At 43.1% G+C, this 22,644-nt stretch overlaps 2 protein-coding genes across 10 annotated transcripts in view; both read right to left on the bottom strand.

The window, feature by feature from the left end:
* qkia (QKI, KH domain containing, RNA binding a) overlaps positions 1–3,635 on the bottom strand; it is an 84,246-nt gene extending 80,611 nt beyond the window's left edge. For 2 of the 6 annotated variants that reach the window (XM_067614637.1, XM_067614636.1), the window contains exon 1: positions 3,168–3,635. In XM_067614637.1, the coding sequence (XP_067470738.1) occupies positions 3,168–3,312 (145 nt within the window). In that variant the 5' untranslated portion in view covers positions 3,313–3,635. The remainder of the gene's footprint in view (positions 1–3,167) is intronic. The other 4 variants (XM_067614640.1, XM_067614639.1, XM_067614638.1 and 1 more) reach the window with 3 other exon arrangements.
* A 10,459-nt stretch (positions 3,636–14,094) lies between these two features.
* Positions 14,095–22,644, bottom strand: part of pacrg (PARK2 co-regulated) — a 147,049-nt gene continuing 138,499 nt past the window's right edge. For 3 of the 4 annotated variants that reach the window (XM_067614468.1, XM_067614466.1, XM_067614469.1), the window contains one exon: positions 14,095–15,184. In XM_067614468.1, coding sequence (XP_067470569.1) covers positions 15,024–15,184 — 161 coding nt within the window. In that variant the 3' untranslated portion in view covers positions 14,095–15,023. The other variant, XM_067614467.1, reaches the window with a different exon arrangement.

Here is a 22,644-nt window from a genome sequence, read left to right as displayed (position 1 = left end):
TTAAAAACAAAAAAATCTCACAGGTCAAAATCAGGTTTAAAAACGGTATTTACAATATCCAAAGACAGTATTAAAATGTGCTGATATGTGTCAAATGATTTACAGAATTGAAAATCTGTAGGATTTGAATGTGTTCAGCATTGCTCACAAGCGCTTACTACTTGTGCCACATTTAGTGCACACCTCTGCAGAGTGCAACGTCTTTCCTCTCCTACTCTTACGTCCGGCAGTTACCACGCAGGTTTGGTTGGTTAATATTAGCAAGTAACAAAAACAAAACACTAAGAAAAGCGACTGAAGGCTGAGAATAAAATATGAGACAATTCATAAGCTATTCAAAGATTTGAGTTTTCTGTATTACGGTGCTGCAGAAATGAAAAAATCTAAATATACAATGCTACACTGCGTAAAAATTGGTGTTTTTTGTCCGACAGCACAGCAAATCACAACTGAACTAAGTGAAAAGGGAACATATTAGACAGAAAACTCACTGTTGGCCACAAGCTAGAAATTAGTTTCTTGCTCTTGGTGGGTTCGCTCATACTGTCTTCTAACAGCAACTTGGCTGAGCTGAGGTATACAAACTGTGCACGGCCCCTTTTCTTTTCTGTTCAGAGGATTGGCAGGGTCTACAACTATGGGGGCTGGGAAACTGCAAAGGGGAGCGGGGATGAAAAGGAAAACATGCCCGCTTCCTGACTCTCGCCTCAGTGAAAACACCAACACACCCATCATCCCAGTTGACTACAATAAATCAACCAACTCTTCTCAAATCAAGGTTAAGAATGCCTCTTTTGAGAGCATTTTTGGGGTGTGAAGAGTAAATAAAACTGCTATTAAGCTCTATGATCTATACAGTGTGTGTGGCATGTACTAGAAAGATTATAGAGACGTCCACCTATTGCACCATAACATTTCTGTTTAAACTCACTTTGAGTAGAAATATTTTTTGTGTTTTGAACAAATGTGTTGAAGCATTGTTCAAGTTTTCCAGCTGGGTTAGTGAGACAATAGCCTACTTTACGCCTAAATGACTTGTTTATCAGCCGTGTAGAAAGCAAGAAAATCTGGTTTAGCAACTGCATACTACAGTGTCTCACTCAACCAGACATGCAACCGAAACTAATAAATATGTGCTGCTCCTTCCATCCTCAGTTGTCTACAAGGAAATCCTTCATTTATACCGCTTGTTCTCAATCTTTTTGGCTTGGGATCCCCCTAAAATAAAGCAAAGTCTACCTGCGACCCTTCATCACATGTTGCATTGTCTACCAGTTAAGTTGCCGAATAATTATCCTGATTCATCTGTCATTTTGTGGACAAAATGTCAGAAAATAGTGAAAAATATCTGTTAAAATTCCCCACAGTCCAAGGTTACATCTTCAAATGTCTAGTTTTGTCTGATTAACAGCCCAAAACCCAAAGATATTCAGTTTATCATCACGTTCGACAAAGAAAAGCAATAAATCACATTTAAAAAGCTGAAATCAGCTTTGTTTTCATTTTTGCTTAAAAAAAGACTAAAACTGTTATTCAATCACCAAAACACTTGCTGATTAATCTGTCAATTGACTAACCTTGCAGCTCTAGAAAGAGCTCTTATTCTATTTTATTTTAATAACTTTTAGAGGTTTGTGGAGGTAAAACACAATAACCCACTTGAAATAAAAAAAATAGAAAATTAGAAGAAAGCTTGACAAAAGGAGAAAAAAAAAAATCACAATTTTATGTGTCCAAAACATGTTTTTTCTGTATCCTATCCTGTCCTGTTATCTGACGACCCCTTTGTTTAATCCAGCGACCCCTTGTGGGGGTCCTGACCTCCAGGTTAGGAAACACTGATTTATACTGTTGAGTAGTCAGAGTGCTTATTACTTTTATTCACCTCAGTGTCATGGGGACAGCATGGGGACAGTCTGCTAAGGGGGCTGTGGCGCTCTCTAGTGTCCCCAGCTCAGTTACATAAACCATGGGACCAAGCTCTCGCTTAGACCAGCTTATGATATTGATACAATCAACATAAACGGCAAATAAGCCGCGTTTATCGGCGCCGCTGTTGGTGCCACATTCATTGGCAAAGCGTAGAAAATAAACGTAGGCAGACAAATCCCGTCTGGACGGCGCCGCCGACAAAAGGCGACGCAGTTTTTTTTTTTTTGGTAGGGCAAGCTTCACTGGCAAAAAAAACCCCACGACGATTGCTGCAGCAAGGAAGGAAATATAACCGAGAGAGAGAGACAATCTCGGTGTAAGACATATACTGTAGTAGCCTGGCAAACGGGCAAAAACAAAACGGTGCCCCTTTTAATGAAAAAGTTAGACGGTTGAAATAATCTTCGTGCACTCCCCCTCCCAGCAGCAACTCACTGGCCATTGTTTGGACAACAAGCAGACACATTCCTCCGTGGTTTTAAGCTCGGCCGCTGGGCAACGACTAACACAACCCTCGAACCAAAAACAAGGAAAGCGAAAGTCAGCCATTGTAACACTTCTTGTCATTTGCCTGAAACGCTGTTTTTTACTGTTTTGAGTCTTTATTTTTAAAAAATGAAGCTAAGTTAAAGCTGCCTTTCTAGGTTCCTGAAGAGTTCGCGGACACCCAGGCTCGCTAGCTTAAAACGTGGCTAACCCAAGCTAAACTGCTGGGGAGAACATGTGGAATCAGGCCCCGTCTAAAATTAAATTAAGAGACTCGTCTTTAATTAACCCAAAAGTATGCTTCTAAACTAATCGGAGAAGATTTCCAAAGGGCAGGTCAACAGTGTTAGGTGGTTGTGGTTTTTCTGAGTGAGTGAGAGAAAGTTTTCCTTCTTGTTGCCACAAAGTCAAGAGTGCAGCAACAAACTCCGTCAGCCACAACTCTCAAATAACATCTCTCTTTTCTGGGGGAGAGGGAAACAAACTCACTCTGAATTGTTCATGTTTTTTTTTTTGTTTACTTTGGATGTAAGCTATTGCTCAGCAGAGGTTTAAAGTGTTAATATGCCTGCCACGGTCCGCAATATTGGGGTACCCGATGCTAGTGTGCGTCTGGGTCTCGCTAACGTTTAATGCAGCAGGGACGCCCAACGAAGCCGTACCGACACCGGACTGTGCCGTGGTCACGCTGCCCCCCCACCCCCCCCTTAACACCCCCCCTCCACTCTGCTCTCCAGACTGCCACTTACCTTCATCGAGAAGCCTCTCAAGGTGTGTGAAGATGCCGCAGAGATTTGGCAAACTGGTCATGAGCTTCTTCTCGTTTAACAATTGCATCAAATAGTCGGGACTCGGCCTCGGTCGCTCCTTCACTTCGACCTCTCCGACCATCATCTTTGCGGCGAGAGGGGAGAACAAACCACCGCGAAAACACAGAATCCTCTTTTAGGAAAAAGGAGAAGAGAAAAAAAAAACGAAAAAAGAAAAAAAAAACTTGCGGCTCCAATCCCTCGCTTTCCCTCCTCCTTGTGATCAGAAGACTCTGTAAACCCCCCCTAAAAAAAATCAGGTTTGGTTTGTTCTTGTTGTTTGAGTGGAGAGGGGGGCAAAAAAAGAAACCGTTATCTCCCTTCCAGAGACTCGTGCGCCGTACGCTCCTCTACGCCGTGTGCGCTCGGGGACGTTCGATTCCAACACTGTAGGCGCGAGAGACTGTTCCACCCGAAAAGGTCCGTCCTCCTCACCGGCTATTGGCCAGTGGGTGCGTTCATGGGGACTAATAGGACAACCAATGAGCGCTCAGATTCGAGGCAGGAGGGCGGGGTCGGAGCCGCTGGGAGGAATGACTGACAGGAATTCGGGCCAATGGCGTGCAGTGCGCAGGAATGCACAATATGCTCTTGAAGTGTTGTCAACACAGACTACTTCTCCCTTTCCTCACTAAAAGCAGAATATATTGTTTTCAAGATTTAAACTGTCTTTTAGTTCCTTAACTCACTTAACACGCTCCTGACTTCAACACCAAAGACAGACAACACTGTGTTTTCCACTGGTATGAATGGAGACTGCTTAAACCTGGGTTATTTGTCTGCATTCCTCAGCTTTAATTTGCATGGGTAAACACTCAGGGGAAGCTCAAAAAAATATACTTGTGTACAACTATGAGTCAAAAGTGGAAACCCACCTTCCCCCCAAAAAAGCTATAAAACAAATAAATAATTAAAATGCAAGATATAACCTCAGATTTTTGGAATTTCTATGAGGTCCTCTACTTTGATCTATTCTTGAAGTTTCTGCATTTGCTTCAGTTTTAGACCGGGCATGTAATGCGATTATTATTTAGTTTTTTCGCTATACAATAATATATGTGGAACTTCTGATCACATGTTTTGATTAATTCCTGATTTGTCATCCTGATTAACAAGCAGAGTCTGACGAAACCCGATTCAAAGAGCATTGGGGATGTGTAGCCCCTGCAGCCATAGAGTCTGCTCTCCTCGATTGTAAAGATACATTAACATGATTGCACAGCATGAACCTCTTCATGTTTTTCAAGTAGAAAGAATACAGGAATTCCGTACAGTTGCAGGAGATCATCAGCACTGTCTTCCATGTTGCCGATACCAAAACAACATTCCAGTGACTACTTGAAAGCACTGCAGACCCATTTGACATTTTGATTTTATGAGGTCTGGTGTAATTGTATGGTTTAGCATGACACGTATGAGTCTGCTAATCTGGTACAGACTAGACTAGTGATCCGGTTTGAAGAGTCATATGTGGGTTGTGTTCAGTGTCCCGCCTCACGTACAGGGTTTGTGTGTGACAGTGGTAATACATGTCCCAAGACCAGCCTACAATTGTGGATTTCATGGTTATGCTTCACTTTAGGGTGCTGAATTATGAAAAAGTGTGTGCAGTCCATATCCTACAAGATGCCCATTGTTACTCAAGACTTGTACATCTTGTTATCTGTCTTGGGACCGATTGATCAACCCTCCAGTAATCAATAGAGCCTTTTCATTGTCCTGTCCTTGGGAGGACCTTTCCACATATCCTCCGAAGATTAACATCCCTGATCAATGGGACATACACAACTCAGCTACCTCCGGTTTCTCACATCCTGCTTAGTGTGAAAATAAACCACAACTGGTCCGTTTTGATTTTAACAGCTGTTGACTGAGAGGGGCCCCGGCTAAATCTGAGCCCTGACCTTGTCCCGCGTACAAATTTGTCCGCTTACTGCTCACCCACTCATGTCTTTGTAAAATAGTCTCCACGCTAGGTGCATGAGTACTCAAACAGCTGCACTATGACCTTCTGGCTTCAGTTTGTCACCACCGTGTTGGTATCATAGGATAGAACAATAAGTCAGAGCTCTTAGAATTAGAGCAGCAAGTCCAGTAAATTGATCAAACAATGTCTTTGGAAAAGTTTAATGACAAACTTACAACATACATACAAGCTGTAAACCTTCATATATGCACAAAATCATACATATTCTCTGAAAAATACATGTGCAATCAATCCTCCAGCCCAGATAACAGCATTTGGGAATGCAGCAGGCGACAGGAGCCACCACATCAAAGCAGGAAGACAGATACTGTTGCCTTAACAACGGGTGCAACACGTTTACTGGATCCTGCCTCTCTGCCCTTCAGCCAGCATCTACATATAGCCACAGTATGTTATTGCCATAATTATTGCTGAGCTTTAGTTGAATCTCAGGCCAGATTCAAGTGAGACAATTGAAATATTTCAGAGGTGGTTATTCGTTAACGATTAGAAATTATTTAAATTACTTTCCTTAGTAGGTTTTTACAGCCTAATACCTAAAGTACCTTGCCAGCACATCCATTGGCCCCTGGAAGGTTTTTCTGTTTGGCATTTATCACTTGATTGTCATTATTTTAACCAGCAGTGACCGTAGGAAAAGATAGGTTCTCACATAATGGCTTGTCATTTGCACCACCACCAATTACACAGGACATGTAATATTAGTCCTGTCGTCCAAATGGTCTGCAATATCAGCGTGCTATCTTCAAGCCAGGATGATAAAACATCCCTTGAAGTCAAACACTGATAAGTGATTTTGATGGATAAGAGTAAGTAGATAGGCAAACGGAATGAGAAACCCAATTTTTCATGTGACTTGGAGATAGCTAAATTGTTCATGGTGTTGACTTTATGTTTCTCTCTTTTTTTCTCCCTCCCTTATTCTTTGAATATATAAGCGATGGAAAAAGTCACAGACTTCTTGCATCAAAAAGGATCTGGCATTTATTCTGAGCTTTGAAAATGGGTTTAGTTCTTATCTCTAAGGTTGCGCATGGTAATTTGCACCTTGCCTAGCGCTCATTCTTCTGAGTTGGGTCACATACGGCTTCTGTGTGTGTCTTGATATGTGTGCGAAATAGTAACACAGAGTTAGAGGGAGAGAGAGAGACACAGCGACAGACAGGCAGAGCATACCTAAATGTGTGTGAGTGTGTGTGTGTGTGTGACAGCCTGGGAGTAAACAGAAACGATATTAATCCCCCCTTTTGCTCCCCCTGCCCTTGTGTTTTCGTCATTTTTAATAACACGGTTTCTATTCAACAATTAATCCAATTAACAAGGATCCAGATAATTAATGAACATGCATTTAGCCCCTTTTGAAGAGAGGCTGTTAGCTCACTCACAATGAGCTTGGAGAGCGCCTTGGGTTTTCAACTGAAAGTATGCTGACGGAGACAATGGGGGCCTCGGTAGGGGCCCTGTAGCTAGCTGCAGCCTGTGTCGGGGGCCGCAGCCGCAGGAAAGTGAGCGGGAACTGGTGACTCTGTCGAGGCAAGGCTGTCTGCGATAACGGCTGTGGCTCTGGAGGAGGTGAACAGAGGCCCACAGGCTCTGATAACATGCAAACATACAAACGAGAACAACATCTTTCCCTTTTTCTTTTGACTTACTAGTTTGGGGACTGTGGGGGAAAAAGTGCTGGCAGAATCTGGGTCATTTACATTTTGAGGAAGGTATGAGCACAGTGCAACAGAAATAAATGTCCTTCTAGCAACCACAGCATACACAGAGACTACACAGAGAAATACATAATGTGCCTATTATTCATTTCAACTCGTATCATAAGCATGACATGACAAATACCCCATTCATGCTTGTGTGCATGTGTTCATGCACTGTTGCACTCACACTTGTTTGCGAGGGGCTCGTTTTGAACAGTGTGTGCATTTGTTATTGTCAGTGACTGAACATTATTTATTTCCCCTACAATCACCCGAGGTAAGAATTGAAGACAATAAGGATGAAGAGGAAGGACATGTAAATGAGAGCGGACGGTGGGACATGTTGAGATGACGGGCTACAAATCAACCACTTTCTCACATAGTTTTACTTTATTGGTGTTGTAGATTAAATCTGTAAAAATCAGTAAAGTTTAGGGCCTCTAAACCACTTTGTGAGCACGCATTGCAAATGTCAACAGCCAATCACACGATACAGGTGTTGCCGTTTAACTACATCTATGTTTACTCTGTCATATGACTTTGCCATCATAAAATTAAACGATTGATCAGTGTCCCAGTGCAGCTGCACACTGTTCACAGTGGTTAACAAGTAGCATTTGCAAGCAGAGAAAATCAAATCACTGTTTTATGCTCGTTCACTTGTCTGACAGCACAAAACAGACACATATCCTGATGAGAACGAGTAAATTGTGAGTGCAGCTGTGCTAAGACACATTTTTAGATTATCGTGGAGAGCAGGAAGAGGCAGAACTGAGTTTTAACTGGCTGACACTCAGCAGAGGCCGCGTCTGTCTCGCCTCTTACCAAATATTGATTGTGATGCATGACTGTGTTGTTTGCCAACCAAAACAGGACCTTTAATAGTGCAAACAAATCAACTTTTAGACCCTACAGTCTGGACAGTGTCTTAATCAGAGTCCAAATGGACAAAGATGTCAGGCATTATTTTTCCCTTAAATAAATTTAGCAGTTTTCCTATTGTTCAGGCGTTTTAGAGTGAATGGAAATCTTTACTCGAACTACCTAAAAACGACTGTGGTAGTCTGAAGTAGACTCAGTCTTGATGTGGCTATAAGTGATTCTCTAGGACTCAAAACATCAATGTTGTCCTGAGTTCCATTACAGCTGTGAGTGTGGGGCTGGTCCACTGTGGGTTGCACGGAGCCCTCTATCCATCATATTTGACACCTACCCGCTGACTGGATTACAGGGTTAAGGAAGGCCAAAATGGATACAAAAGGATGTGTTTTCAAGTTTAGCCAGTTGAGTTTGGCCCGAGCATGAGCTACACACGTATTTCTTCAGATGCTTTTAACCTGTACGTGATTGTAGAATTATCTAGGGACAGGAAGGGATACTAAGTGGATGAAGATAAGTAATGAAAGTGAAGGGAATGTAACAGCGAGGGGCTTGCTTCATTTTTTTATCTACCCCAAGTTGGATGAGAAAGAATGAACACAGCGTCAGCTGGTGTAGTGTTATAATGTGGGGTGACGTGAGAAAAAAAATCTATCACAATTCAATCTGAAGCTGCGACATTCCAGCTCTTCTGCGTTTCCAATAACCCACTCTCGCCACCACCGCTATTCACCATTCTCTATTTTGTTAAAGGTCACCTTGGGTGTTGTAGTCTAGATGCTCCAGTGGTTTGGCAATCTGGTGATGGAAATGCCTGTTGGCCTGCCTGTTGTCACACAGACGGGAGGGAGAAATGGGGTGACAGCTGGAGCCACTTTTGATAGAAGGCTCCGATGGGAAAACATCACCTCCAAACTCCCACCTCGAACCTGCTAATCGTCAAAATCAACGGGGGGAAATGACACACAAATCACACTTTGCAGTGAGGGGCACTTTAACAGGCGGAGCATAAACAGCAAAAACAAGTTTTACCCGCTCCTCCTTCCTCATTCTGCCCCTTGAGGAGAACACACTAGTGTCAATACGGCTTAAAGAAGTCCAGCCAATTGTTAACAGTGTGGATCCATCCCTGCCCCTACTGAAGATGCTTGTATTTGTTTACTTGCTCGTTCGCCTGTTTGTGCACGCCTGCCAGCCCGTAGCGGGGGGAAGAAATGAGTGTTTGTGAGTGATAAGACCTGTAGGAGAGGAAGAGGAGGAAGAAGAAGAGCTCACAAGAACAGAGAGTGAGAGGAGAGAGGGACAGATAGAATCCTCATTGATCACATCTCTTCAGAGAAGGATTAATGCTGCAGTGTGGTCTACTGTGGGATATAAGAGTAGGAAAAAAATGTTGCACACTGTTTACCTTGTGAGGCAGCTGGATTGGCGAGATCACGTGAGATTATGAGATCACACGAGAATCTATCTTCAGGTTATGTGCTTGTGTACGAACCACCAGTGGTTCGGACTGATCAGCGTCCTGGGAACTACTGGCAGCTGCTGGCATGGTTTAGGTGCGATGACAGCGAGAAGCAAAGCCAATGGTAGATGTTGATAGACAGATGATTCAGTATTTTTTAGTATTTTTTGAAAGCGTCTGCCCTTTTCCAAACAATTTCCAAGGACGTCTTCGCAGATGGTTCTGCGTAACAAACCATCTAGCGCGTCAGGTTAGTGCACTCTGGCTCCATATGCCTTTCTTTTTAATTTACATGACGTTTCAGCCCTAAGACCTTCTTCAAGATCAACAACAATAGCAGGACACAGGCACCGGTATATTATGTAGGTCACACCCTTGTAGCACATCTGATGGTGATTAAACAGTCATGTTTCACCATTAGGGTGGCCTTCAGCCAATCAAAACTCTTAACAAACAGTGACAGGAACTACAGCCAATCACTTCAAAGTAACAGGTACCATTATGTCTCATTCCACATATAGAGACGTAAATTTTGCAGTACAATTTTATGGTTAAGTATATTCAAAAATATTATTTTGAATAGATTTCTAATAGATATACAGAAAAAGTTAAACCTCAGATCTAGATGAACATGTCTACTGAGATCTGAACACATACACACACACACACACACATACACACAAAGTACAGCATAGTTGCAGATAAAAGAGCTGTTCACAAAACTAAATTAATTCTGGATGTGAGAGTTTAGCAGACTTTTTTTCATATTTAAGGGTAGTGTTTCAGAGGACTTCACAGAGGTAAACAGAATATTAGCTCTTCTTTCAGAAGTGTTTACATTGTTCCTCCACTCTTGAATTAAGCCTGAGTATCAGACACCTGGCATATGGAGAGGCAGATAGATAAATCTCCATTGTGCTGTCCTGTCTTGCACATGCTCAGTAGCTCCCTTGGATGAGTGTGGACTCCACCAGGCAGACGTGAACAAGCTGAATCAATCCCAGGGGGACATTTATTTCTGTTGCACAGGCACAATCCCCTCATTGCCGGTCCTAACAATCTGCCTTTTGAGACGATAACACCGGAATAAGAGAGACGGCACAGCAGAAGAAGGGACATGAGAAAAAAGGGAAGGAAGTGATAAAGGGGAAGACTGATGCTGACAGAAGACTTCCTGAATGCTTAATAAATCCTCCACTGTACACAGGGGTTACGTCACGACAAACTTTGATCATATTAAGTGTGACCCACATGGATGAATTATTTGATTTTCAACATGGGGAGACGTCGTATACACAAAAGCGGGGCATTCACTTTCAGCTTGTTTGTTCAGATAAGGGAGCATGGTGATGTCGTTAAGTGCCAGTTGTCGCCTCAATTCTCTTCTGTTTTTCTGAAGAAAAACAGATAAACAAGTGGTGGCGTTTGTAGATCCCCTCTACCTCCTCCTCCTCCTCCTCCTTCTTTGGTCTCTTATTCCTCTCTGCAGCTGACTGCTCCTAAATCTCAGGTCTGGCTAGACAGCTCTCTCTACCAGGTGACACAACATCCCACTTCCCTCCATCCATCCCTCTTGACGCGGCCCACACAGTCTCTCCTTCCCTTCATTTCTCTCCGTGGTGGATTCATCTCAGTTTGCCCGTCTGTCTCCAAACTTGTGCGCAACGTATTTCCCCCGTCTTCCTCTTTACTCAACATGCTCTCTCACTTGAACACACACCACAAATATTTTCACACTGCCTTCCCTCCTCCATAATTGTCTTTTTCTTCCTTCCTCAGTTTGAGCCTTTTCTCCACTTTTTCTCAATCTCATTTTTCCCCTCCGTCAACAGAACGCTATCGGCGTGTTTGTGTAGCTTTTGTTGCACAGCTCACTGCAGCACAAAAGCCTTTGTTGGCCTGCCACCACTGTGATGTGGTGAGACGGAGATGCACAAGGACAAACTTGTGGAGCCAGCTTTCAGAGAGGCACCGTTCATTCGGAGATAAGAGCTCAACCTGAAGGCTGGAGTAGCTGGTGGCGTGCAAGCCAGACACACATGTAAACACTTGTCTATGACTGTGTTGATCTGTGTGGTTGTATGAATTCTGTGTATAAATCATCCCATGTCGGTGCAATTCTTAGCGTTTCCATCAGTGAAATGGCTTGCATGTGTTCCTCAGTGGGAGTTATTGCTGGCTGCAGGGCAGTGGCAGCTGTTGTAGGGGCTGAGCTAGCTAGGCTAATAATAACCCTGGAGCTGAGCAAGTGCCCGCGGCCTCCACATCGTCTAGGGTTGACCCCCGGAGTCCAGTTGCAATGGAGAGTGAGGATTAGGCCAGGTTGTGGATTAGAGAATGCTATTTCACCTCTGTAAGGACTAATAAGTGTGCAGGAATGCTACAGTGGTTAACGTTGAGGTCGCAACACTCTGAACGCACCACATTGGAAGCACTTGGAAAACATTCGCAGTGACCATGTGATACAGAACGTGTTTTTTCCCCCAAAGCCAGTTAGCAGTGAGTGTTGGAATACGCACACAAAGACACATTGAAACATCACAGGAAACAGGATCAACAAGTTCTTGAACTACCTTGAACTTGGAGCATTTTTTTTTTCAAGCCAGAATTTCTTTTCAATACCTATCTGTCTGAGGAAAATAAAAAATAAAAAAAGGAACAAGCAAAGAGATGTTGCAAAATGGCTGAATAACATGCTAGATCAATACCATCGCCCCCACATGCCATCAGGCAGATCTTTCACAATAGACAAGGAATAAAAAAAACTCGGAAATCCTCTCAACTGAAAATAATAATGTGGCTTTATCTGCAACAGATATTATCTGCTGCAGGGAAGTAGAGCATGGTGTTATAACCTGCGCTCTATGACTGGAGGAAATGCACTGAATGGGAAGCAATTTATTTCCTTGTGTATGTTGGTACACCCGCAGTCAGAAAATGATCAATTGCTCATTATGACTAAAGCGAAAAGGGTCAGAATATTATGATCAGGGCAATTTCTTCTCTATGCTAAATTCGTTTTTGAGGCTTTTGTTTTCATGTCCGAAAACAGGGTGAGATAAGGGGGAAATTCAAGTAAAGTAATGCTTGGTCTTTCCAGCCTGTAGGTCTGGACCAGTCATGCGTTGATGCCTTTCATAGGCCAAATAACCTCATTGGCTGCCTCCATTCCTGTTCATTTCACAATTTACTCTATTACTTGCATGAGCAATTACATCTTGATGTTTTTGTTAGGTGTTGTTTGCCATTATTGTGTGTGTCTGTCTGTTTGCAGACATGTGTGCTTAGGCCTGTGCATGTGTGTTTCTGTGTGGCTCTTGATGCAGGAGACCATATTCTCCAATGCTCCTTTCCAGACTGTCACCTTTCTTAATGAGCTTCAGTGGGTTCCTGAAGAGGTCGAAACGGACACCATTTAGCATTTAATGGCCATTAGTGCCTGTGATGTGAGCCAAAACAATCCGATTACCTGGCCCTTTAAGAGCAAAGAAGTGAAGTAAACTCCAGGCAGTTTCTGTTTATTATGGCTTATATGACATTATATGCTAGCTTGAAGCAAAGGGCTACAGATGGAGGGCTGTTAGTAACATTTGTTCTGTTCTAAAACCCTTAACAAAAATGCTCACCATGTTTCACTTTGTCCTTTTTTTTTCTAGTTGCTCTCTCTATCTCTAAGCTCTCCTGCCTTTGCTGGCCAGCTGCTAGCCTGTGGCTCAGTAAAATTGGACAGGTGATGCGGGACAGCGGGGCGTCACTGATACAGTTCGACAGAACCGCAGGCTATTCAGAGTTCGATCCACTCATCAATTGAGAAGAGAGGTGAAATTGTACCATTGTACATTTTAAAAAGCAGTTTTTGTGCCTGTGCCGCTGCTGTATCTGTTGTGTTACGCAGTGGCAGTTATTAAGGTGAAATATGTGTTTTGTGTTGAAAGGGGGCTGCTCTGCACTCCTTTTCGTCTTTCACTGCACAGATCAAGCAGCAGGCAGAGAGCAGCTCGGCTGAGTTCAGCCGTGTGGAACACCTATTCAGTAACATTCTTTTCAGGATGTGCTGAGGGTGAAATATGAGCATTATGAACCTGTCTTCTGGTTGAGAATAGATTCCTCCGCAGGCTTGTAAAGTTGCATTTGCTGGAGACATGACTTACAATAAGAGACAGCGCGAGTGTCCTTGTGAGTGTCAGAAATCAATTACGCTATGTTTCCCCTGTGGGTCGCAGGGTTGTATATGTATATGCACAAGTGTGTATATGTGTGTGTGTGTGTGTGTGTATATGTGTGTGCGTTGGGAAGTACGTTTGCTAAAGCTTCCATTGTGTCTGAGAAGAAGTTTCCACTGTGACTTTAATGCAGCAGAGAATAGAGGGAGAGAGAGCACCTTCAATCTGCACAGTGTGAGAAAACAAAGTTGGTTAAAAAACGCCTGCCGAGTTACCGATCGGTCTTGATAAACAAAGAACGCACGTATGCTGTCATGCACAAACCCTCACAAATAAGCCCACATGCACTCCAAGTATTCACTGAGATCACTGTGGGGTAGTTGAGTTCAAAGGATGTTAACCAAACGTGTGTACGTATGAATGCGTATTTGTCTGGAGGAATGCTGTCGGCCGTCATTCCTATGCATCTTTGCCTGCGTGTTTAGACAGGCTCAGTCTCCAGCTGGGTTTTGTGACAGAATGGGTACAGTGGTACGATACAATACAAAACAGCACAGCACCATACCATAGTTTTGAACAGAAGCAATTGTAAAACACTACAGAACACAGCGCAGATGTACAACAGGACTTAGACTGCAAAACTCAATCACTGAAATCACATTCAATCTCAAACTGCATTAGCACCTTTTTAATTAAAAGCTTCGCACTGAAAAGGTAAAAGCTTTCAGATGTTTACTGCTTCAGCACATACACAGTATGTTTCTATTCCAAAACATTATATATGATCTAAGTGACACTCTGTCTGTTCACACCCTGTAGGTTTGAAAGGTGGCTGTAAAAACTAGAGAAAAATGCTGCAGGAGTGGTTTGAAGTGGTGGTTTCAAGTTGACCGTAGTTGCTGTTCTCTGTGAAGTCACCGATCAAGCCTATAGGGGTGAGCGTTTGATAGTCAAAAGACAGATTTCGGGTGAAGTATCACTTAAAAGTCAGAGGATCAGATATGTGATTTTGATGAATCGATAGGGAATCAACTTTGCATCTCAAACAGCCTTTTTAAAAAGGGCAATTTTGTGCTTTCATACATTTTGTAAGAGTGGGTGTCATGTTTTTGATCAAATGCATATCTGTTTGAAATAAAAGTCATCATGCATGAAGGATTCGTTACCAGCTAGCTAAATAAATCATATTTATAAAAAAATCAACAAAACATGGAAAACATATCAAACGTACATGAGAGGAAATTTATTCTGTCAAGTCTGGGTTGACAATAACAAACTATGGTGATAAAAACACAGATACAGAGAGAAAATACTTCATGACTTGCATTTATGAATTTAATGGGGGTTTAAAAAAGATAGGGCGGCAGAGCGGAGTGGAAATGAGTGCTGACTCTTGGAGGGGTAACGGATGGTTCAGAAACAAAAAGAGGACAAACTGAGTGAGAGGAGATGGGGAGTAGGGGAGAAAAAGGATAAAGACACAGATAAGAGAAGGATTTGGGTTTAAGAAGGGGGGTCGGAGGGTAGATAAGAAGTGACTGATAAAAAGGTTGAAGTCAAAAGTCTGCGCTACGTTGGAGGTGACAGCGCCCCCCCCCCTCCTCAGCTGATCATGCAGGACTCATAGGTGGGCACCATGTATTTGATGTTTATGAAGGCGTCCTCCCCTCCGTAGCGCTCAAACACCTCCAGAGTCTCCTGGATCAGGTCACCGACATTCTCTCTCTTCTGCTGGCTATAGTCGATGCCATCTCCAGAGTTAACTGAGGACAAAGTGACAGAGAGAGAGACAGACAGAATGTGAAAAAACAAACACAAAAACGAGTTGGATTTCAGCTCAGTCTGGGTGGCTGCAGGCTTTGAGGTTGATGTCAGGGCTCACAAAGCACCACCTGTGGCCACGCCGCGCTGTTTTGCTGCAGACTGAGTCGGCTAATGCCATCCTTCCATCTGACTTCAAACCCAATGGACAGACTGAATTTAATTTACTCCTCTTATGCTGTGACCAGTTGGTACTCGACGGCAGAAGAGTTTTTAACTGTTTGGCTGAAAGTTTAATGAGGCAGCCTGCAGAGAGCAGAGCAGCGTAAAGGACACGCAAGCTAGCGACGGCTTTGCTGTCGCAGAGGCACGAGCGATGACCTGGAGTCGTGCTCCACAGGTAGGGATGTGTGTGATGTTGATGTATGATGCTCTAAAATAAAAATCTGAGAACAAATTCAACACGATCAAAGAAAAGAGCCTGTTGTGTGTGTGAGTTGTTTTTTGGGGTTTTTTTTTTTTGCATTTCCTTGGTGTGTATATGTGGTAAATGGCAAAGAGAGAACATAATACACTTGTGGCCAATCATGATACAACAAGAAAGCAGCAGAAATCTCCTCCCCAAGACACACACACACACACACACACACACACACACACTTACACACACACACAGAGTGCAATAAAACACACAAAATTGTACAACAGAACTCTAGTGCTCGGGGAACTTGTTATCGAAAAAACATTCCTGAGGTGTCCAGCCTCCACTCCTTCCTCCTTTTCACCAGCAGGCACACTTTAACACACTTTAACACACACACACACACACGCACACAGTTCGTGACTTTATCAGGGCAAAGCAAACTGCCAATCTCTTGCCACTGCACTGGGGGCTCAAAACAGTTTTCAGAGGCAGGTAAATATAGAGAGAGATGAGGCACACACACACACACACACACACACACACACACACACACACACACACACACACACACACACACACACACTCACAAAGTTTGGTTTTTTTGCAGGAGATGTCCTGTTGAACTAAAATATCCCAAAAAGAAACTGTGGATTTATTTGATTCATTTGTTATATGAGTGAGAAGAGAAGAGAAGAAAGGAAGAAGAGAAGAGAAGAGAAGAGAAGAGAAGAGAAGAGAAGAGAAGAGAAGAGAAGAGAAGAGAAGAGAAGAGAAAAGAAAATTAACAGCAGGACTTTAAGGCAGACCCCTCAGCCCCTTCTCTCACTCCTAATTAAGACCTGGGGAAAGGGGGGGACATTAAACGTCTCTCCCACTTCTTTCTAACACTCTGTCCTTTATTCTCTCTCAATCTTTTCTAATCTCTCATCTTCCCTGACAGACTCAACCTTCCTCCTCTCTCCCTCTCTCCCTCTCTCTCTCTCTCTCTTCGCCTTTCCACCCATCCATGGCCTCCTCATTAAAACACAAAGAGAGCCAGTCCCATAAAGCGGGCTGTTAAGCAGTAACACGTCTATGATCTCAGTCTACTGCACTTGCTTTCCGCTCAGGATCCGCTCTCCTGTTTTACATGAAAGTGACGGGGAAGAATTCACCAGCCGTGCTCTGACCGTCAGTCAGCCCGGACGCACTACAACAGACAGAAAAAAATGCATACAATAAGCTTAGGAATGCAGCCTTAAAGAAAAGCTGTTCATATCTAAACTTAAACTGTGTTTTATTCTGGAGCTACCCACAACACAGGCATCTGGACCCTAGTAGTTAGAAAAATCTTAAATGGCATCTAAAATGCAGGCATCCGAGCAATAAAGGCAAAAAAAAGTGGAAGGCGAAGCAATCAGTGAAGAATGAGGACGACAGTATACTGTGATGTGTGTAGCTGGCTGGGCGGGAGAGTGGTGAAAAGTAAAGAATAAAGTGACCGGAGTCAGCCGGGTCACTTACGTACGGTCTGTTTCAGCTGCGCGTTGTATGTGTGTTACTGTGCGTGCATGCATTTTTAGTGCGGGTTAAAAAAGCCAAGCCCATATAGAGCCACCCCCTGTTAGTGTGGAAATGAGCAGCCAAAGCCAGCCCAGAGGGAGAGCTTGGCCTTCAGACTCAGCTCAGACCCGTTTACTGGGGCCTGGAGGGGGGAGCAAGGAGGTCCTGCAAGGGGGGAATTGTTGCTGTTGCTATACTGAGCGTTTCAGCCCTTTCCAACTGCATTTCTATCGCTGAGCTGTTAGCATCAAAAGGAAGAGGCCAGAGGAATACGCAAGGATTCTCAATATTTAAAGAGCAGAAAAGAGAGAAGTGTGTTTAAGGAGGGATGGAGAGAAAGGAAGGAGGGGAGGGGTGAGGGTGTTAAAAGCTGCCTCTGCAAATGTCCTTCAGCAATATAACTTCTCTCTCTTGCTCTTCTTCTTCTTCTTCTTCTTCTTCTTCTTCTTCTCTCCCCTCCCTGTCTTTTTTTTCTCCTCTCTCTCTCTCTCTGCTTTCGGCAATATCCTCTGTGTAGAGAGGGGAAAAAAAAAATCTTTAAAAACAATCATAATAAAAACTCCCGCTCTGTGAACAGAAGGAAGCCCTAGCAGGAGTTGGCTGTCTGTTCCTCTGAGGAAGGGGTAGGGTCGATGAAGGCACAGGCAGGGGAGGATTCTTGGCGCAGCGACATTTGCTACACAGAAGGTGGAGGAAGAAAGGGAAGGTGGCACAGAAAAAGGTGCTTTGTGTCTGCCTTTCATGATAAAATCCCTGGGATTGGAAAGGTCTTTAGCACACAGACAACAGAAGTGTGGAGGAGAGAAGGAATAGGTGAAAGATAAGGGAGATAAAAGGAAAGCATCAATCTATCTATCCATCTATCTATCTATCTATCTATCTATCTATCTATCTATCTGTCTATCTATCTTTTTGTGGCTCCAGAGGGAGCTGCACAAAGTCTGATAAATTGCCTCAAGTGATGTCATTTGGGTCATCGTCGGTTGGAGCTGAGGACTACAACTTTGAAAATGAAAAAAAAAAAAAACCTGTGGGTGTGGAAGTTAGGAAGAAGTGAGACCTCTGTAGCCTGCTCCAGAGGCTCAATGCTACATTAGCCACTAATAGCATAACACACCAGAAACGCAGACTGAACTGTCTGTGGTAGAGTTGTGCTGTGGGTAAAAAACCTCCATTATAAGTCTGACAATGTTTTGGGAGTGCAATGCTAAATCTGTGGAGTACTCGTTTATAGTAAGACACGAGGGATTGTATCTCTCTCTCTCTCTTGGGCTCTGTGGTGATCTCTGCCAAACTCCACCAGACCAACTCTACACACAACAACAGCTGCAGCCTTCCTCCTCCTCCTCCTCCTCCTCCGCCCTGCTCTTTCTCCATCCCTCATTCCCCACGGTCCTAAACAACCTGTCTTCTCACATCAAGCTGAAGACAAGCAGTCACAGATGCAGGCAGAGCTTGTGGTTTCCTCCTAACTGCTTCCAAATATATAAATTTTGAGGGTCTATGTACTGTAGACAAATTGGGTGTAATTTATGATTATTAGACTTCCTTAAAGATTTACTGTTATTGAACTTAGCTTGCATTGTTGGTATGTTGTGTTGTTATAATCCTCTCTCATGTGCTATGCCTGGCGCGCTCCTGTGACACACACACCGCAGCGGCTTTTGCAAGTTTAGCTCGAAATTCCAGGGCTGTTTCAACATAATATCAACCAACCTGCCATTGTTTCTAATCAACTTAGTCCTGATTGTGGAAGTTCCTTATGAAAGCAGCTTACAGAAGAGGCCCCCCAACACAATAGCTCTTTGATCATAGCAGCCAGATGCAGAACAGAATCAATGCATGCGAGAAACCTGGTCGTTTTTTCAAGGGGTTTGGCCTTGCTTGAAAAGGGAAATGGAGGAATGTAGGTTATGAGTGTGATGGACTAACCCGAGTTCCAGGAATATTTTGTGCAGTTGATCGTGGCTGCACAGCTGAGGGTTTTATGAGCGCATGTGTTGTCATTCTTTCTTATAACAGAGATAAACCTCCCTATCCTGAGTTTTTTCAGGGCATATGGAATATACATTATCCTTTGCATTATCATATTTTTATTACATGTTTATGATGCAATCCCCCTATTTCCCCTTGTAAATCATTGGGAAATATGTAAAAATCATCTTTAAAGCAAAACTATGTTACTTTTAAATGTACAAAAAGTCTCATAAAAAACAAGCTTGATTCCTATGAAACAAAGTGATTTACTACACCCACCCCAACATCTGTTTTGGACGCTGCCGCCTATTTTTCTAAAGTGGTCGGGAAGGGAAGTACCGTCATATTTGTGATCCCGAGCAGCAAGGTGTAAATAAAGGTTCAGAGGGAAAAAGCAAAGACACCAAGCACACCCTTCATAACAGTGGGGGGTGGAGTTAGTGCATCACTTTGTTTGTCAGCCATCATAAGACATAAAAATAACAAGAAGCAAAGCAACTGCAACAAATATATTGGAGGGAATGCAACAGCCCCCATTGACCGGAGCAATACAAGTAAGAAGAAAAGAGTATGATCGGCAGGAAGTCAGCAAAGAAAGTGACAAACAGAGGAGTCAGACAAGGAAACCCCCTAGTCAAACAATAACATGTGAAGCAACAGTTGGGTTTCCGAACAAGCTCGCCAATGCTGTGTGCTTTATTTAACTGATAACGTAACAACTGCTGTGCATTGGTTACTATATTGAACTGGCAGTTTAGTGTGGGGAATAGATTTTTCTTGTATTTTCTTTTTTTCTTCTTTTTTGACAGATTAACCAATAATGAAAATAATTGTTAGTTTCAGTCATAAACCTAAGTTACACAAACTAGCTCTAAGTCTAGCATAACCAGGTTTATATTTATCATGATTCCACTGATAGTAGCCGCACATATCGCCAGACGGATCCTGATTGCTTTCATTTATTTATGAGCCCTTTGGTGAATTCTGTTTTTTTTTTCTTGTTTCTTGTCCTGTGAAAGAAGCGCTATTTAAGTTATTATTAACATTATTCTTTATCATAAAAGTCTATGTAGATGCTTTTTCTTCTGCGTCTGCTGAGGTAATAGAAGCATGGTTCTCAAATGTTTTCCCTCAAGATTCGATTTTTTTTTATTCAGGCTTAAATGCAAAAATAAAAAGAAACTACAGGAAGAAACAAGCAGAAACCCTGCAGGCCATGTTCTCTCTCATTTAGACTTTTTGTGTGGAATTTTCTCAAAATGTCTCTATTTTTAACAGTGGCTGTAGTTTCTCTAAATCAACTTGAACTAGGGGGCGAATGTGACCACAAGTGATCCCTTGGCCACATACTTGAGATTGAAGATATGAGTTACAGTACCAGTCAAACGTTTGGACATACTTTCCCATTCATGGGAATGTGAAAATGTGTTCAAACCTTTGACTGGTTCTGTACATTTCGACCAAATGTACAGCAAATACAGCGGATATATGTGGATACTATGTGTAAGTCAGGCCATGAGGACAAGGAGAGGGAGAGGAGTGGAGTGGTGCTGCATGTGTGACAGGTGTGAGGAGGTGGTGGGGACCACTGGAGGAGGTCTGTGCTTAACAGCAGGGCTCTAATTAAAAGGGCCTCACAGTTGGGCACCAGGCAGGCCTCTCATAAAGAGACTCACACTCCGGCAGAGAGGTGAGAGAGACCAGGTGTGTGTATGTGTGTGTTTGTGTGTGTGTGTGTGAGAGAGAGAGAGAGAGAGAGAGAGAGAGAGAGAGAGAGAGAGAGTGTGTTTGTGTGTGTACCTAACCACAGGTGTCTGTGAAAGAAAGGTTGTAGACAGAGCGAGAGAGTATCCTAACAGTGTGTATGTGCATACTGAAGTAATTATATTTTTGAGGGTATTCTGTGTATACGTACAGACACGTACACGTGGAGTCGCACACACACGTGAAAAGAGTATAAGTGTGCTTGTATAATAACGTCACAAGGGCAGAAAGAGTGTGTGGAAAAAGAGAGAGGGACAGCTGCACATGGACTAAGTTTAGAGAAAGAAGTATCCTAATCTTTTATTCAGCCTCGAGTTAAAAAAAAAAAAAAAATCAAAAAAATGTGCAAAGCCAAAAGTGCAGTCATTCATACTATTAGTACATTTCAGTGTTCCATTATCCATGATGCAAAAAAACATGATTTAATGTTGCAAATGGTACAGATGTTTTTAGTTCTACCTGTAATGAAATGTCATAAAATAAAAGCATTAAGTCTAAAAAAGATGCAAATACTTAAAGTACTTCAAAATGACACTTAAGCACAGTACAATTCCTTTGTTTCTTTCCACCTCGTCCTCGCCATGTCCCTCTGCCAAAGTCTCCAGCCCCCTTTTCCCCTAATGGATAAGCCAGAGGCTGACGGACAGCACAGCTGTGGCTCACATACACAATCGCGCACGCACGCACACACACACACGCACACACACACACACACACACATACACCTGGAGCTGGGCCCATACCCACTCTGTTGCTTTTCCATCTCAACCTTTGTGTTTAATCAATAACAGCATTTCAGCTTAACACAGCTAGCCACAATGAAGGCTGCAGCTTCAGCCACACACACACACACACACACACACACACACATGCATGCATATCCACATGAGGTTGTGAGCAGAGAAGTAAAACAATAGGCTTATGGTCAGCAGTAGTTTATTAAACCCCCAACCCCTACACCAGCCATCATCCGACTGCTCATGCTTACTGAAGTCTAACCTTTGCTGTAGGTCAGTGATCTCATTTTCCATGTGTTCATCCAGCCCAGCAGTGTTCAGTCTATAGGCTAGCCGCAACTCAGTGCCATTTCAACCCAGTGAAAGTTGGACAGCAAAGCAGTATGCCAGGCGGAGGAAAATGTGTCAAGGTCAGATTTCAGAGCAGAAAGTAAGACTGGAGGAATGTGTAGACAAAGTTGAGACAAAGACCTGCTGAGGATGCTCCTGAGCTGCACAGGAGCTAAAGCCGTTAGATTCCTATCGATCCCGCTCCCACTGGCTTACTAGTCTACATCTGTACATAGGTATACAGGAATTGAATTCCAATTCCACACTTCCGCCAAAATCGTGCCGTGTCTTTGGCTAATCTTCCCTTAGAAATCCCAGGCTGTAGGAGGGATTCAAAGCCCTGCTGAGGCAAGGTGGGAGAATCAGTCTTCCACACCTCACAAAACCGTCCTCTTGCTCATTTCTTTTTCAATTAGCCAACAAGACCTAGCCATGACTGAGAGCAATATCAGTTTGCACCATTTAGTCATGGTATTAATGCACAAAGAGGGCTCATCTTAGATGATGGATCAATGCTATTTTCCAAGCTGTTACCATGTCCATTATTGTTTCAATTACCACCATTCAGATAATGGTTATCCCACTCCCATCTCATCCAATTGCAGTCTGATACATGCATCTGCGAATAAGTTTCAGTATGCTTGTCACTGGTCTGAGGGAAAGAGTCATGTTGTGTTTGCAAGTATAT

Source organism: Thunnus thynnus, chromosome 16 (assembly GCF_963924715.1).
Source record: "Thunnus thynnus chromosome 16, fThuThy2.1, whole genome shotgun sequence".
Classification (NCBI taxonomy): domain Eukaryota; kingdom Metazoa; phylum Chordata; class Actinopteri; order Scombriformes; family Scombridae; genus Thunnus; species Thunnus thynnus.
This window is presented reverse-complemented; position numbering and strand designations above follow the sequence as displayed.